The 17270-nt window shown below is 36.6% G+C and overlaps 1 protein-coding gene across 1 annotated transcript in view; it reads left to right on the forward strand.

Moving 5' to 3' along the window:
* LOC121309140 (N-terminal EF-hand calcium-binding protein 1-like) overlaps positions 1-17270 on the forward strand; it is a 90766-nt gene that overhangs the window by 11807 nt on the left and 61689 nt on the right. The window contains exons 5-6 of the mRNA XM_041242040.1: positions 5086-5111; positions 5552-5649. Coding sequence (XP_041097974.1) covers positions 5086-5111; positions 5552-5649 — 124 coding nt within the window. The remainder of the gene's footprint in view (positions 1-5085; positions 5112-5551; positions 5650-17270) is intronic.

A 17270-nucleotide genomic window follows, 5' to 3' on the forward strand; every position in this document is an offset into this window, starting at 1 on the left:
CTATAATAACTATAACTAAAATTAAACTAACAACTATAACTAACTATAAGTAAAATACAATTAAAAAATCAACTACAACTAAAAAAAAACACTGATAGAAAGCTTTAAAAGACAATATTTTTCACATTTTTCACATTAAAACTTGGGTTCATTATAGTAAGTAAATCACCATAAATCAAAACTCAAATGTAAAATATGAAAAAGCTGTTAAACACAAAAAACGTACGCTTGGTGGTGTGATGATAGCATAGGGTGACCATATTTTATAAACCAAATCCGGGGACACTCAGTTATGGGAGCACAGCAAAGTAGCCAAGACTGAAATGTGTGTTGCAGAGTATATGGAGAGCAGCTTATATTTGAACAGTTGCACATATTCATTACAAATGGAAAACAAATATGCATATAACCTACAGAAACAAACACACACTGCACAATAATTGCAAAAAACTTTCAATTTTCAAAAATTCCACAAACTAAACAAAACAGACAATATGCAAGAATATACTTCTGCTGCCTTCAAGCCAAAGCTAAGTAGCCAGGGTTACACATGGACATACTGGGAACTTTGGGATATGGATAACCAGGAAATTCCTGAGAATATAAAATCTAATTTTACTGACATCCTGTTGTACAGTATGCTATTATGTGTTTTCATGTCAATTTAGAGAAAGAAAAAAAAGGGACTATTCTTAGTCATTTACAGTACTACTATTTCATTCTAAAATTAATTTTTTTAACTTGGAAAAAGTGTACTAGAATAAATGTTTTAGGAAGCACCCTATTAGTTTCTTGTTTTTAAATGTCTTCATTCATACAGATAACCAGTCAAACCTTTGTCAGATGAATTTACTAGTTTTTCTTTAAGTGTTAATATTGCTAAAGTCGAACATTGTGACCCACATGAACATTTCAACATCTGATCCCACACAGAGTTTTTCATTTGTAATGTTTGTTTGGTGTGCATGCAAAATCGTAAAAAATCTCTGTCGAATTTTTTTTTTTAACTGATAATGGTTGGTGGTAAAGGCAGAGGCTTTGCAGTTTCGTTCAGTAGTATTACATTTATTTGCTGACCGGCTAAATCACAGCCTTACTTGTAGCAGAGGCAGAGTCATCTAAAGCCATGAGCAGACAATGTTGATTAACAGTGACCTTGTCAAATTTACAGTGTATTTTCAGTGACACACTTGAGTCCAAATGGCAAGGTGATTTATTACAGTAAAAAGGAAGGACCCTAGATATAAGTGTATGCTGCTGCATTTGCATTCAAGCCTCATCTAGTGTGTGTCGTACATTAGCTCATTAAACCCCTGGTACCAGCATACCCTAACCTGCTACATTACCATGCTGCTCTTTTCTTATTTCCATTCATTATCAATAGAAGGTGTCATTTTATCTGTGGATCTTTAGGAGACAGAAACCTCCCAGATGTTTCCAGAAATAGCTGGTCTGCTATTTAAGGAATGATTACTAGTGGTGCAAAAGAAGAGGCGGATTAGAAGTGAGTCATAAATATCATGATATATCTACATGTAGCAGGGTGTTAGGTGCGTGGTTCGTCAATATAATAATGAGTCAGACACAGCATTGGGTGTTGACACGGCGCACAGGCGCACAGATTTAATTAACACAGGTGCCGCCACTAGGATACCAGCCCTAGTGTCAGATTTAAGAAAGAAAACACAACAAAGCTAAAAATAAGTTTGCCACACAAGGTGAGCGCTAGCCTCATTAAGAGAGACGTCCTATTCCAGGAACCTACTACACTATGAAACCCCCTCTATACTGGGATCAATACCCCCTAAACTAAACTGCTGTTGCTCTAAAAGTCCTGGCCACCCAGCGACTCTGGGTCTTTATGACAGTCCTGGCTGGGCAGATCCTTCACAGGCTCCGTCTTACAGTTAAAGGGTTCCGTAGTAGTTATCTTGCGGCACGCTTCTCCTCGATGTAAACAAAACGATGTACATTCGCTTCGAGCTGTGGCGCAGATGTTTTCCTGGGCACGCCCCCCCCAGCCAATACGGACTTCCCGATCAGCTCAGCGCTGGGCGTCTGTTCAATTGGTTGCCTAGCAATGCGTCTCCTCTTATGGGTCCTCGCTGCATACATATGTAAGTCGTTTTGGTAGCTGACCCTGGGAGGGGCACTAGCATAAACCAACATACCGTCCCCAATTTGTAGTCGGGACGGGGACATTAACACCGCCCTTGTGGGGGGGAATGTAAGGTTGGCAGGGATGGGGTTAAATCTATCCCTGCCAGCAATCACAGGTCTGGCAGTTTCCCAGTTAGGTACTGGTGCTAATTGGGGAGTGGTGTTTAGGTGAGTGCTGTGGTTTTGTATTGTTTTTTGGAGAACTTGGTCAGTGAAGGTGAATGCCCAGCCTGACAACTAAATTTTAACCTTTTATTTTGGCCCTTGTGCCTGGCTATTTGTATGTGTTTTTCCACTGTGTTACGATAGTTTTTTGTTTAACCCTTGTTGTCCCATTTATTCAGCTCTTGTCAGGTGCGTCAGGTCCAATTTATTTTCACATGCACTGTTTATTTCACACGCGCTGTTTAATTTTTTTTTCAGAGTAAAACAGGTTTAATAAGCGTTGAATCGCAAAAGGACACTTTGTACTGTATCTCTAGCCAAGCCCCACCCCTTGTTTGCTGTATTTTTCACATAACTGTTTATAGACATGCATACTGATAAATCCTCTCCTGATTACTCACTTTATCACCAAATTCCTCAATAATGCGATCCAAGTCATTATTTTATTACTGTAATAGCTCAATAAGCTCTGAAAATTTCTGTGATATTCTTTGCACGCTGGATGCAGAAGCAGCTATCTCCTTTGTTTATGTCCGTGTTATCTCTGTGGTGCATGGGGCTATCAGATACGCCCCCCTTTTTTTTTCCTTTCGGCTTCATTCATCTCCTAACTGTCTCACTTGGGCATTGAAAGGTTTTCTCTGCTTTTTCCCGAGAAAAAATGACTAGACCTCTGCTTTACGTTTTTTTGATGACGTCGGACAGGGTCGGAAAGGGAAAATTGTAATGTCAGACCTGGTCCGTCATAGAACCACAAAGGGTTAATAAAGGACCACCAGATCAAGACCCTGTCATGGCCAGCCCAATCTCCAGACCTGAACCCCATTGAAAACCTCTGGAATGTGATCAAGAGGAAGATGGATGGTCACAAGCCATCAAACAAAGCCGAGCTGCTTGAATTTTTGCACCAGGAGTGGCATAAAGTCACCCAACATCAATGTGAAAGACTGGTGGAGAGCATGCCAAGACGCATGAAAGCTGTGCTTGAAAATTAGGGTTATTCCACCAAATATTGATTTCTAAACTCTTCCTAAGTTAAAACATTAGTATTGTGGTGTTTTAAAAATGAATCTGAACTTAATTTCTTTGCATTATTCAAGGTCTGACAACACCGCATCTTTTTTGTTATTTTGACCAGTTGTCATTTTCTGCAAATAAATGCTCTAAATGACAATATTTTTATTTGGAATTTGGGAGAAGTGTTGTCAGTAGTTTATAGAATAAAACAAAAATGTTCATTTTACCCAAACACATACCTATAAATAGTAAAACCAGAGAAACTGATAATTTTGCAGTGGTCTCTTAATTTTTTCCAGAGCTGTATATATATAGCTGTATATAATATATATTTTTAAAAAAGCCATTAAATTATTTTGAAAGTGGGACATTATGGAACCCATATTATTGGTGACATTTTCATTGTCTTTTCAGAATGAATGTACAGTGTCACATTAACAAGCTACAGAGGTCCTCATTGTTACAGTGCTCATCCGATCCTTAATAAATTAATCTCAGCAGTCTTCTATATGATCCAAAGCATGTTCATTAAATAATATGAATTTAAATGATACAGATCTATTTGTATGTTTGCAAATGACAGCAATAATAATTTTCAAAGAGCTCAATTTGGATTAATGTATTGACTTTTTTATTTAGCACAGCAGAACATTACATCTTGTGGAGTGTTTGCAGATATTCAACGTTAGAGTTTCTTATATTGTGTATTTTTTTTTGTGCAAATGATATGCAAATGTGACAAAAGTTGGTAAACAAGGAAATGCTGAATACAGGTTCTTCATCTATAATTAGTGTTTTATTTGTGTCATCATTTATGAAATTATGAAAATCGCAGTGTTATACAGATGTCTTTGTTATAATTTATTACTCCAAAAAAGAAAAACATGCCCTAAATGACATGGAGTTATTGATCTGCTCAAAGTCATTGTGTTCAAGGTTCTGTGCTGTTTCCTGTTTGAAAGTGATTTCCAAGAGATGAGACATTGGGGATTACTTAATGAAAAACGACATTGCTGCAGATATGGGTACCTCAAAGGAATGCAGATTTCTGTCTCTCACACACAAGCACAGACACTAACAAATTGTTCATCTCTGCTTCTTCAGGATGTGCTAGTACAACTGTGGCCAATAGTTTTGCATCACCTAGACTTTTAGTATTGTGACATAATAAAAAATGTAAAAACTATATAAACATAATTTAGATATTTTATTTAACATCATGTAATCAAAGAAACTTCAAAAAGTCTACCCGAAGCCAGAATAGTAGTACAGTATTTCATGTTAGTTTTTAGAATGTCACATTTTTCAATTTGTGTCAGTTATTTGTTAAGTATATGGAAAACCACAGAGCATTATGTAATATTTTAATGTGCCATGATTCAGCAGGTTTCATTAATCTTTATGAAGCAAAACAAGTTACTTCCATTGGGTGATGCAAAACTTTTGGCAATAGCTGTACAGTGTACCTGCAAAGGAAGCAGACAATTCCCAGCAAAAGCATATAAGCCTTTTGAGTCAATACATCCCAAAATCAAATAACAGATATGTAATCTCAGTCAACAGAAATGTGGCACGTTTACATGTACATTGACATCACAACAGTGTGTGGCAGGCACTGACCACTTTGAAATCCAGCTTTGAGCTTTTGACACAAGCCAATTAGACAGATGCAGATGTGTGGGTTATGTTTTCCTAATGCAGATTAGAGCTTATAACATTTTAGTTTTTTGTATGTCTCTTTAGCAATCTGGACACAGATGAACTATGTGGTGAGTTTAACTTTTTTTTCCTTTTGTTAAATACATCATTGAATGGTTTTACATCCTGGCCAGCTAATGGACTGATACATCATAAGGCAGTGGTTCTCAACCATGCCATTGCCAAATTTGGCACTACATTGACAATACAGTGAATTTTTAGAGAACGTTCATGTACTGTAGTTATTCCACAAATAAGGATGTGAGAATGAGGAAAGATTGAATATATACTCCCATCAACATGGGTGAAAAAATAACATTCTGTGAATGCTAATAGAGTATTCTGTTTATATAACAAGAGCATTTTATAGAACATGTTTTACATACATTGTTTCGCCTTTTAAAAAACAGGAGTAAATTTAAAGACTGGAGGAAACGGTTTGAAAATATGGCCCAAAATAACTTCCTGCTAAGTATTAACATTTTAGTGTTTTGTTTTTTGCCTTTTGCAGAATATTTTTCCCAACACCTTGGAGAGTATGATAATGTTCTGGGTGCCCTGGAAGATTTGAACATCTCAATACTGAAGGCAATGGGGAAAACCAAAAAAGTAAGACTGTGGTTTACATTACTCGTTTTAATGTGTTGGGCTATGGTTGTGCTTGCTGCTTTCCTTAAATTGGCATTGCTTGATCTCAATAACGAGAGATATATTAGTATCATTTGCATTATTGTGAGCAAAGAGTTGTGTTGGTAAATAAAGAGATACATTTATTATCAATAATTTGCAGCTATTTGTGTGGCCTATTTTTAGTATTACTTTTTAATAATTGCCCCATCTAGTATTAGTGTATATCGGTAATGTACGACAATCTGATTGACCCAAGGATTATATTTTAACTGTGCCGCATCTCTCTTATAGAGGGTTTTATAAAGTACCATGTCATAAAAACTATGTTCAATTATTTAACGATAATATTGCATACATTGCAAAAACCATCAGTTTCTTTTTTACTTATTTTTTTAATTTATTTATTTTTTTTAATCAAGACTTAAGTGTATTTTAACAGAAATACAGATGTTTTATTGTTGAATCAGAGGACATCAGTTCTGGTCTGGATCTACCAGTTGGTTAATAAACCACCACATACTGAAACAAGAGCTTTGCAACAATAGTTTGTACATGGGAGGCCGCAGCGGTAAATAGTGAAAGTGTTATAATTATACTGTTCATTGGTGCATGAATCAGTTACAGGCAAATGTAAAGTTGCACCCACTCCTAGCAGTTGCATTGTAGTGCTTAGGAAGCAGAATTTTAGAGATGCTTTAAGAGTTTGGGGTAGCAGATGGCCAAATATTTCAATCCAGCCAGAAACAAGTGCAGAATTATGAGGACAAACACCCCTAAAATTAGCTACTTGGTTGTATGACAGCCGCCCCCCAGAATGACCCAGTATCAAGCATCTACTGTAGAATAAGTAACAGACTATATAAAATAGGAATGCATAGAGATGGTTGCTATCTTGAGGATAGCATGAAAGCTGGGCGGGGATTTGGTGCACAACAAGTGGTAATGAGTTGCTGTGGAAGTCTGTACAAAAGATGAACAAACAATAGGCTCCCCAGTCAAAAAACATTGACAAGCAATAAAAAAACAAAAGGTCACATGTACTAGTAGCCCAGAGCTGAAACTTCTCATGAAACATCAGCAATTTTTGCTGTCTGCGATACAGAAGGACCTACAACAGGCGCCTTTGTACACACAGCCCTCTATTAAAATATCTAAAACATGCAGTCTTGCCTTCGACTGACTTTCAGCAGGGATATTCAGCTTTGGTATTACACAGTACAGAATACATGTCATTTACCTTGAATGTTTTTTTTCCAGTGTTAAGCACAATTGCAGTTGATATTTTTATAGTCCTCTATACTGTGTGCAGAGAAGACATCTACATTTTACTGTTTCCTAATTTGCCAATGGAAGTTGTAACAGTAAATTGCAAAAACATTAAATGACTGCTGCCTGAATTTTCATCTGGTAGGGAAGGTTGAATCCAATGAGATGCTGTAGCCAAACAAGGTTAATTGGAGGCTAATTGTAGGGATGTGGTTTAGCCCACTGCTCTAACCCTGCTGGTTAACCAATACTACAACTATGGCCAAAAGTTTTGCATCACCATATAAAATTAACACATTTTGCTTGATAAAGTCTAATGAAACCTTCTGAATAACATATTGAGTTGCATTGCCTTGTAGTTTTCCATATATTTCACGACAAAAATTGAAAAAAGTAGCATTTTGAAATCTAATGTGAAATACTGTACTGATATAAATAAAATATCTAAATTATGTTTACACACATGCACATATATATATATTTTTTTTAATGATGTGTAAATCCTAAAATTCTGGTTGACACAAAAACATTTGGCCAGAGCTGTAGACCAAAGCCAGCTGTCACTAAATCTTTCTCCCCTGTCTCCCTACCAATTCCTTTGCAACCGTTTTCTCTCTTCTTGGGGTCGGTGGTTCTCCATTAAACAGGCTTGGTTGACCTGTGACCTTTGTTTTCGGAGACCTATTTTATAAATGACCTATAACAGTAAGTATAACCCATATAAATGTATAAAACCATCTTTCTTACAATATAATTTGTCATACATATGTAAATGATTAGGATTTGATAGCGCTGCCTCTGAAACGGACAATACATGTATTCATAAACTGCCCAGTTGCTACAGGCTCCTGATTTCCAATCTAAATTCAGAGGGAATTTTAATTATGCTGAACAGGATTTTCAATGTGTTGTTATAATGATTGAAGATTTGATTGGCAAGGAGTAAAAAGATTTTGGGTGAATTTCCCCTGGTGATTATTTTTTTGTAAACAAAAATATGTTCTCAATGGACTGTCTTCTGATTTTATAAAGGGGTTGACAGACTGGCCGATTGATTGCTTGATTAAACTGATACAATATTATAATGGTGACATTTTCATCTTCAGAGAGTTTTGTGACAGAACGTGCAAAGCATGTGTTAGACACTCCCTGCATTTGATGATTATTTAAATGTGGCAATACATATTTATGACAGGTCAGCGTTATGGCCAAGCTCTTACCTGCAGGAATACAGACAGTATGCAAAAGCTACAGTGAATAAACACCAATACAAATTGTAAACAAAATACAGTAACAAATAAAGGGCACAGGGGCCAAAACTAAAGGTCTGCACAAAAACTCACGGACAGCACAGCACAGCACAGAACCCTCACCTTCACCAACATTAACTCTAATATTAACACCCGTGATTACCTTTTGTATACACCTGTGACTGGATCCTAATTTAATCATCATTTATTCAATGTATGGCTCTAGCCACATTCTATGTGTTTCATTGCCTCCCCCCCCCCCCCCCCCCCCCCCCCCCCCTCCCCCCAACCTGCCCCCTGCAATACCCCCCCCCCCCCCCCCCCCCCCCCCCCCCCCCCCCCCCCCCCTCTCACCCTGCCACAATATTCAAATAATCGATTGTTCGAAATAATGATGTGTTAAAAAAATAAATCTTGTTGCTGAAAGGCTGCTTCAATGAAATCCCATGCACCATCTTGTTTCATGCAGAACTCTGTTTCATTATTTTAAGACAGAAATGTTGTTTCTGAAGTGCTGCTCCAGGCAGTTTATTCACAAGTATAGAATTAATTGTAACATCGCTCTGCATATTACTGTGAGTGTGCATGAATTCCACTGAAGAGGATTGTCTCTGAAGCCTTGTTTCTCAGCTCCTTGTAATAAATAATAAATATTTTCTTTATTGGTCCATCTAAATTGTACAGTGCTTTTCAAGAGAGTTGCACCAACAGATGTTAGTAGCAACCATTAAAATGTCTTGGTAATCAGTCATTTGATGCTGCATCGCCATAGAGCTGGAATGGCTTCCCTGTTGTTTTAACATGACTGAGTTAAAATCATATAGTTGTTGAACCTTGCTGCTGTAATTGGAAAGCTGCGCTGATGTGAATTTGAGGAAGCTAGCTGTCTGTTAGGTTTGGCCGTGCTCTGGCTTTGATAGCTCTGGCTCTAGACTGGCTCTGGAAGCTCAGCTCCAGCTCCGGGCTGGCTCCAGCAGCCCCTGCTCCAGCTCCAGGCTGGCTCCAGCAGCCCCTGCTCCAGCTCCAGGCTGGCTCCAGCAGCCCCTGCTCCAGCTCCAGGCTGGCTCCAGCAGCCCCTGCTCCAGCTCCGGGCTGGCTCCAGCAGCCCCTGCTCCAGCTCCGGGCTGGCTCCAGCAGCCCCTGCTCCAGCTCCGGGCTGGCTCTAGCAGCCCCGGCTCCAGCTCAGGTTAAATGTGTTTTTTAGATATAAGAAAGTGAAATCTGGTTTTAAGATTTTTTTTTTTTTATCCTTTAATTTAAACCAGAGGTGGTCAAATAGGCTCCCGGGCAGTTCAAGTGCAGCTCCCTATGAAATGCTGATTGACACGCACTCTGCGTCTCGAATGAACAGAAGAAAGAATAATAAACAAAAAGAAAAGAGAACAAGTTAAAATGAACACAAGTTTATTATTTTAGTTCTCTGTATTCATTCTTGTTAATTATTCTTTCTTCAATCGCCTTCTTTCTTTTCTGTTTATTTGAGCCTGCATGTTCACTGCAAGGGCACTTCATAATTTTGAATGTTCGTTTCGTGGAGACAGTGGCATTGAGCAAACCCTCCACGAGTAATAAAAAAAAGTATGAGGCTTTAAGCCAGAATGGGAGAAAGAGTTTGCTTTAACTGGAAACAGTGGTAAACCTGTTTTTCATCTGCAACAAATCACTTACACTGCAGTCTGTACAAGGCGAGCAGCCTCAGACGACATTATGAATCAAATCACAACAAATATCCTCTTGGATCAGACTTAAGGAGAAACAAGCTGGCTTCTTTAAAAGCATGCCTCAGCAGATGCTCCTTTCTGGGTTCAGTGAAAGCATGGAATATTGCTTGTGCTAAGCGTCCTTATTCAGATGAATTAATCTTTTTATAAAACTGGAGTTTTGGTGCTAAACTAGAGAATGTATGTTTTAAATGTTAATGTTCTGCGTTTCTGGTTTTTACAGAAAAATTACAGGATTTTTTTTTTTTAACTTAAAATTGTTTTTTACTGATTTATACCCGATTCTATCTAATGTTCAATATTTTCCCCGTACTATTTTCTAGGAAATACACAATATTTTGATTAGAGTGCTGTTTTATTTTGACTCTGACATTGTAATAAGCAGCCCTACATTGCTACCTAGGATACAGCAAGTACGTTTAGACGTCAGAGGATCAACTAACATTCTAACGTGATTCTCTGTTCACACATTATCACATGATTTATGTTGGCCAATCAAAGTCTGATTATTGTGGCAATTGCTGGGCATGGTAACTACTAGCCTGATCAAAAACTAAATTGAAATACTTAACACGAAAATATAATATTTTTAGTGGATGAGGAGTGGGAAGAAAATGTAAATCAGTTTATGAAAATGCAAAAGAAAACATGTTTCAAAGTATGCAAAAACAAAAATAGCAGAAGTGGGTCAGAGGGGGCATAATGTTGCAAATACTGCTGCATTGAAGTACATGTTCGCGTTGACAATAAAACAACTTACTGAAAAATAAGCGACGCATTAAACTAAAACAATAACATGAACTGAGAGATAAGCAATCCATTTATGCAGTGTTTACAAGCACTTTAATAAAAGAGAGTGCGGAAGGGCTGTGTTAATGAAAATGTCAGAGCGCTGTGCTTTGCTGGACAGGCCTGTTTATTGCAGAGAGGTATGTACTATATATGTGCGACAGTACAGCCCATCGCTGCAGATAGATTGTTCCCCCAAGCGCTCACCCAGGAGCAGTTTCTCACTCATTTCATAAGCCCTGTCCCTCTCTTGACGTTTTCAAGCCCTGCCTCTTCATGACAGCAAAAAGCACAGAACCAAACTGATGTCACTGAATATTTCAAACTCCAGATGAGCAGGAACCAATAGAGACAGGCTGGCAGAGAGAGAGAGTGAGAAGAAAACTTTACAGGTAAATTTATTTACTTATTTAGTAACACTTTCTGAAACATACCCGCGTCCCAGCAGTTGTGTTTCTTCATCTGATGCGTCTGAGTTCGTGGTCAAAAAATATGGTGCTACAATAACTAGCTAGGCTGGCTGTAGGGGTGACGTCAGGCCAGAAAGGAACACAGACAGACAGTACTGGCAGGTAAAACTGAGATGCTGCGGCACTCAGTGTGTTTAATAAACACACAGAAATATGACTTATACAAAACAGCACACTGCACTTTAGGCCAAAATAAATAGACAAACAAAACGACAAAACAGTGGATGAACAGATGAACAAGTACCTTGATGGTGCTTCCAGCATGTTGTAGAAGTTGTTACTTTCTTTTGCTTACTTTTTATTTTCTCCCTCCCTCTCCTCACCCGTTCTCCACTAATCGAACACACAACCCCAAGTGAGTGAAACATGCATCTATATGTACTGCTGTGCCGGGATTCAATTACTAATTAATTATTCACTTGAATCCCAGCACGTGAACTAATTTGTCCAAACCCAGTGCTCACATACTATTACATATTTTAAATTCACTTGAAGTGTTTATGCAATCCCGGTAGTACAACTATATATTTTAAATCACTCGTGCTACACAGACCTATTTACTGTATATCCCATGCAGCAATATCTATACACCAACATTAACACTCCACAAGCAACACAGAACACATAAATACGTACAAGGGCAGGCACTTGGCCCCATACCTCCACCCTTGTGCGAAGCACACATGGCCTCAATGGTCACCTCCACCCTTAAAATCCCCAATCATGCTGAAAGTCCCGGGCCAAGAATAGGGACTTCAAGGGGTTCATGTCTCTTCATTCCTTGATGGCATATATCAAAGTGAAAAGAACCCCAGCAAGCAGACAAGCACTGGTAGATAGGCTGCAACAGCATGGTCTTACACCAAACAGACAAGCAATGCTAGATAGGCTTCAACAGCATGGTCTTACACCAAACTGCTGTACAGCTCTAGCAAGCAATTTCACAAGAGTGACAGAAGGCAGGGCCATACATAGGGATTTTTGATTTCTTTATTTTTTTTCAACCTTGGTTGGATTGGAGACTACTTGTGGATGTTGCGTGAAGCATCTTACCATTTTATTTCAATCTAAAACAATATAATGCTAGGAATCAAAAATAGGAACATTGACTTTTTCTTTCAGTTTGTATAATGAGTATATTTTCCATATAGACATTGACTGAGTAATATGTTTGTGTTCTTTGGGCCAAAAATTGGATCCTTCTTCACTTATATTTCAGTTGCAATAAATGTTACTTTAACATGCACACATACATATATTAAAATAATTCCATGATATTAGTCAATCTCCATCACTTAATTGTAACAGCATATACTGTAGTAATTAAACAAAATCCCTACTATGCCAACAAACCTATTGTAGTTGTGTGTATTTGCTTACATTCTAAGTATGAATAAACATCAACGTGTACTAAAATCCTAATGAGACATTTAATGAGTTCTGGATTACTTTGTCTTTCAGTGTGGTTTCTGTTAAACAGTAATTAGACATTATGGTGCAACAAGTGCCATGTAAATACCCTAAGAATAGTGATTGTTAGATACTATAATTTATGATGTCTATTTAATTTTTAAACCATTTTTAAATGTGTACCTTTCTAATAACGTATTGCTATGAGCCCATGGTAGACCTGAGTGCCTGTGCTTCTTGTTTCAAACATAACAAAGATTTTTGGGCTTAGAAATAGTGGTGAACCAGTGCAGCAACTGGCAAAAGTTGTTGGTACAAGGTTGGTTTTATTTGTCTATTTTTGTCCAAAGCATTATCTTATGGTGACCTATGGTAATATAAATACCGTATGAATCAAGCAGTTGTTCTCCATGCAAGTGTTCTACAGTAGCTACTCTGCAGACACTGTTTCAGTTGGTTTGGCTTTGGTTTAATTTCTTAAGTATTCTAGAGTTTGTGTTTCTTCAGGGATTAAATATTAAAACTGAACTACAAATTGCTTTAAACTAATGGGCTAACATTTTAATGAGTGTCTTTCATAACTTCAAACCATTTATCTTAAATATTGAGAGGGAACTAATAAAAACTAGATTAGATCAAAAAATATTTTGATTTTCAATTTCATCTGGTGCCTTATATAGTGGCTGAAGTAAGTATTTGTAGAACAGGTTATACATGCAGTAGCTCCAATAAGTATTTATAAAGTGCATGTACAATGTAGGAAAAAATCATTAATTGATCATTTAATGTTTATCTGGGTTGATTAGTTCTCTTATTAATAATATTTAATTGAGGTGTTGCAAAGATCAAGGATTTACTATGAACACACATACATGCGCAGACACAAGGAATGTTTAATCAACAGTAGTATTTTATATAAAACAGAAATCAGAAAAGTCAGAAAGTAAATCTTAGTTTCTGAGCACAAAACACAGTTCAAAACTCTCACTGCACTCATACTGGCAAGCAGCCAACCGAAATATGACACTGCCTGTCTCCTCACACACAAAGCAGCAACTCAGCAGCTCAGGCAAGCTGTGATGTAGCTAGTGACTTGCACACACATGCATGCCCACATACAAACTGAAATGATGCAGACACTCTTAGAATATTTCACTGTGGAAGGGTGTGAGACTTTAGGTACTGTTTGCGATTTTTATAACCTGTTTTTTATAGTTGTCCATGACACCAGGATTAACATCCCTGCTCATGTAAAAAGTGCCATGGGATATTTAATGTCCAAAATGTGGACAGAACTTCAGTGTAGTTGTCAATGTCTCAAACATATTCAGTTTATAAATGTAATCAACAGAATATTTATTTAAATATTTTCTCATGATGGGGCACTGCTGTAAATGGACTGAATAAGGCCTGCCATAATTGTCTTTATTTGAACCAGTTTACCATATGTGGTTGCATGCACGTTTTCAGCCATACACTGGTTTGTGATTTTGACAATAAAGGTGCTACATGAATATATGCTTTGTATGAAGGCTGAATACTTGTGAATTCTCCCTTTCTTTTTCCTAGATTTGCATTTAACTTTGAAATCGCTGTCAATGTTCTTTGATTTTAACACCATTGCATTGCCTTTGGTACAGTGGTAATTGTGATATTTGATTACATGTTTGGCCTTTAGAATTTTTTTTTCTATACTGATGCAAAACATTAATTTTTCATTTGTGAGATTTTAACTCGTAATGACTGAAAACAATATGGTTAGCTTTCTCCAAGATATTTCTCAGTTGAGGTGTGTCTTTGAAATCAGGACTCTTGGACCATAAATCCAGTTTCTCCAAGAGTTGTTCAGAATTACTTGTGCAGTTAGGTTCTGGGGGAATCAGCTGTGGGGACATCAGGCATTTCTAAGCAGAGACTGCCTTCTGTATTGAGCTTGTTAAACACACACATGGATATACACAGTTTACCATGGCTTACAGTTATACATGAGCAAGTTTTGGTGATTATTTGTATACAACTGACAGCTTTTGAAAACAAATTAGGCACCAAAAGCATGTTGTTGCTCTGTGATCTGTTTCCCTGTTGAACAACTTTTTGGACAGCCTTTTATTGCATGTAATTCAGTTCAAGTCCTTTATGGTTAGCTTCCTCAAAAGCTACATGGAGATGTTTACAAAAACCTGTAACTAAAATAAATAACCTTAAAGTTTAACTCAAACAATTCAAGAAAACAAAAATAAAGGAGGTATTACATTAAACAGGATCAGAGTCACAAATTTACATAACATGTTTACTGCATTTTTATACAACCTTACATTATAAATATATTATAGCCCCTCTGATAATCATTGCATTATTTGTTGTACAATTAAAACATTTATATGGAAAAAGCTGAATAAATATAGCTTGAAAGATAATTTACTGCTGTGAGTTTTAAGAACATCAACTTTAACTTATGTATTGCTTCAAATGTAGAAAGAGAATTTTAAATATTTGGCAAATGTGTATGCTCTAAACTATTACTGTTTGATAATCTACCTGACCAAAACATTTAATTAGATCATGTTTTTGTAATAAATGCATAAGTTGAAGCATTTTTTAAATACCTCTACAAGAAGCTAATACACATTCACAAGTGTTCCCAGGAAGTACTGCCATGTAGCACAGGTTTTCTGTGCTGGAAGATAGCACTAGACAGGTGAAATCTTCTTTCCACTGACATCTGTCAACCCAGCCTTTCTGCATAAGTTCCTCACTTTTCTTTTTCCTTCCATCTCCTTTGTAAAATTGATCCAAAACCAAACAATGTGGGTATAAGGAGTAATAGTAGTTTTTACCGAGAACACAGTGGCTTAACTGATTCTCGGGTTGTTCAACTGTCCATCTTTTTGCAGATTGCCAATATACCTAAATGAATAAAGTGTAAAATATATATATATATATATATATATATATATATATATATATATATATATATATATATATAAATAAATGTATTTATGAACATACACATGCTGGCAGTCCTTTCAACATCCTTTATGTTTAATGTTTAAAACTGCAACCAAAAACTACTGGATTGTGTTAAACACCTGGGACAACCTGAACAACATTAAATAAATAAACAGTAAAACATTTGCTTTCAATGAAGACTATAAGGATAGTTTTTAAAGGTTTTTGCTCTTGATTTCCGAAAAATTGTTTAAAGGTTAAAATCTAGCAAGCGACAACATAGGTGTGGAAAAGAAATACAATTCATGTTCTGCTACTTAAACTCAGTTTTAGAACTTTAAACTAGTGTTTATTTAGAGGGAAGATTTGGAAGTCATCTTGTATATCCATAAACAAAATAAAATCTGATGCCTACCACCAAAATTGAATTTTCAGTTTTATTTTTTTTTTATTTATCCAAAAAAGTAGTAAAGTACTTTGTATTAAACAGATCCCTTAATTTAAACTGTGTAGCTTTATAAAAACTTAAGTAATTACATCTTGACTTTATGACTAATTTATAAACTGTTCTATCTTCCGTTTGTTTGAAAATAAAGCGAAAAAAAGAGTTTCACAGGACAGGATGGAGAATGAAAAATACAATAGAATCACTGAAATGAGATTTTTAGGTTTAATATCTGCTCTTTCTACAAAGGTTATAATACCTACAATATATCAGCACTCAATTACTCAGTAAGAGTAATCCAGATCATCCAGTCTGCGACTGCAGTACCCATTTAAGAAGTGGTCCTACACACCTAAGAAAAATCTAAAAAGAAATGCATTATTCAATTCAATTTGTAGTTTTGCAGGCTTCAACAGAATACATTTTTCAACATGCAAGTCAGTGTGCATTTATTTAAAAAGTCAAAATGTACAGTATCTAGGCAATACACAGTAAAAGCTACAGATAAAAAAAAAAAAAACAGCATAACACTTGGAAAAATAGACTTTCTTGCATATACGTCTGTGTAAAAAGTTTAAGGTAAGAAGTAGCTTAAAAAAAAATACATAAATAATTAACACCCCATGCCAAACAATAATCAAAACAAGCTATTTTTACCTTTCAACTAAATTATTAGTTTTACTGTCTTCATGAAAGAATCTCCACCGAAATGAAGACCACATGGGATCCAATTCTCTTGCATATAAACTGCAACCCTTGAGTGGATATTTTGGATATATTGAAATTCAGTATCCTGAAAAAACACATTGAAATACCAAAGGACCCTAATTATCAAATATTATGTATGGCATAAAATAATGTTAGAAGTACTCCTAAGAAAGAATCCAGTGGTAGGATGAATCAGTTAAGCCACTGTGTTCTCATTAAAAACTACTATTGCTCCTTATACCCACATTGTTTGGTTTTGGATAAATTTTGCACTAATCTTTAAAAAGTAGTATCCTTAATAAGTATAGAGAGATAATGGCTTTGTAAAATGGCTGGGAGTGGAGTAATGGTGCACCAGTCAACCATATCAAGAGCTCTGCATAACACTGGCCTGTATGGGAGGGTGGCGAGAAAGAAGCCGTTACTCAAAAAGTACCATCTGAAAGCATGTCTGGAGTTTGCCAGAAAGCATGAGAGTGACCCAGCTGTGATGTGGGAAAAGGTTTTGTAGTCAGATGAGACCAAGGTAGAGCTTTTTGGCCAAAACTCAAAGCGCTATGTATGATGCAAACTTAACACTGCCCATGCCTCA

Source organism: Polyodon spathula, chromosome 3 (genome assembly GCF_017654505.1).
Source record: "Polyodon spathula isolate WHYD16114869_AA chromosome 3, ASM1765450v1, whole genome shotgun sequence".
Taxonomy (NCBI): Eukaryota; Metazoa; Chordata; class Actinopteri; order Acipenseriformes; family Polyodontidae; genus Polyodon; species Polyodon spathula.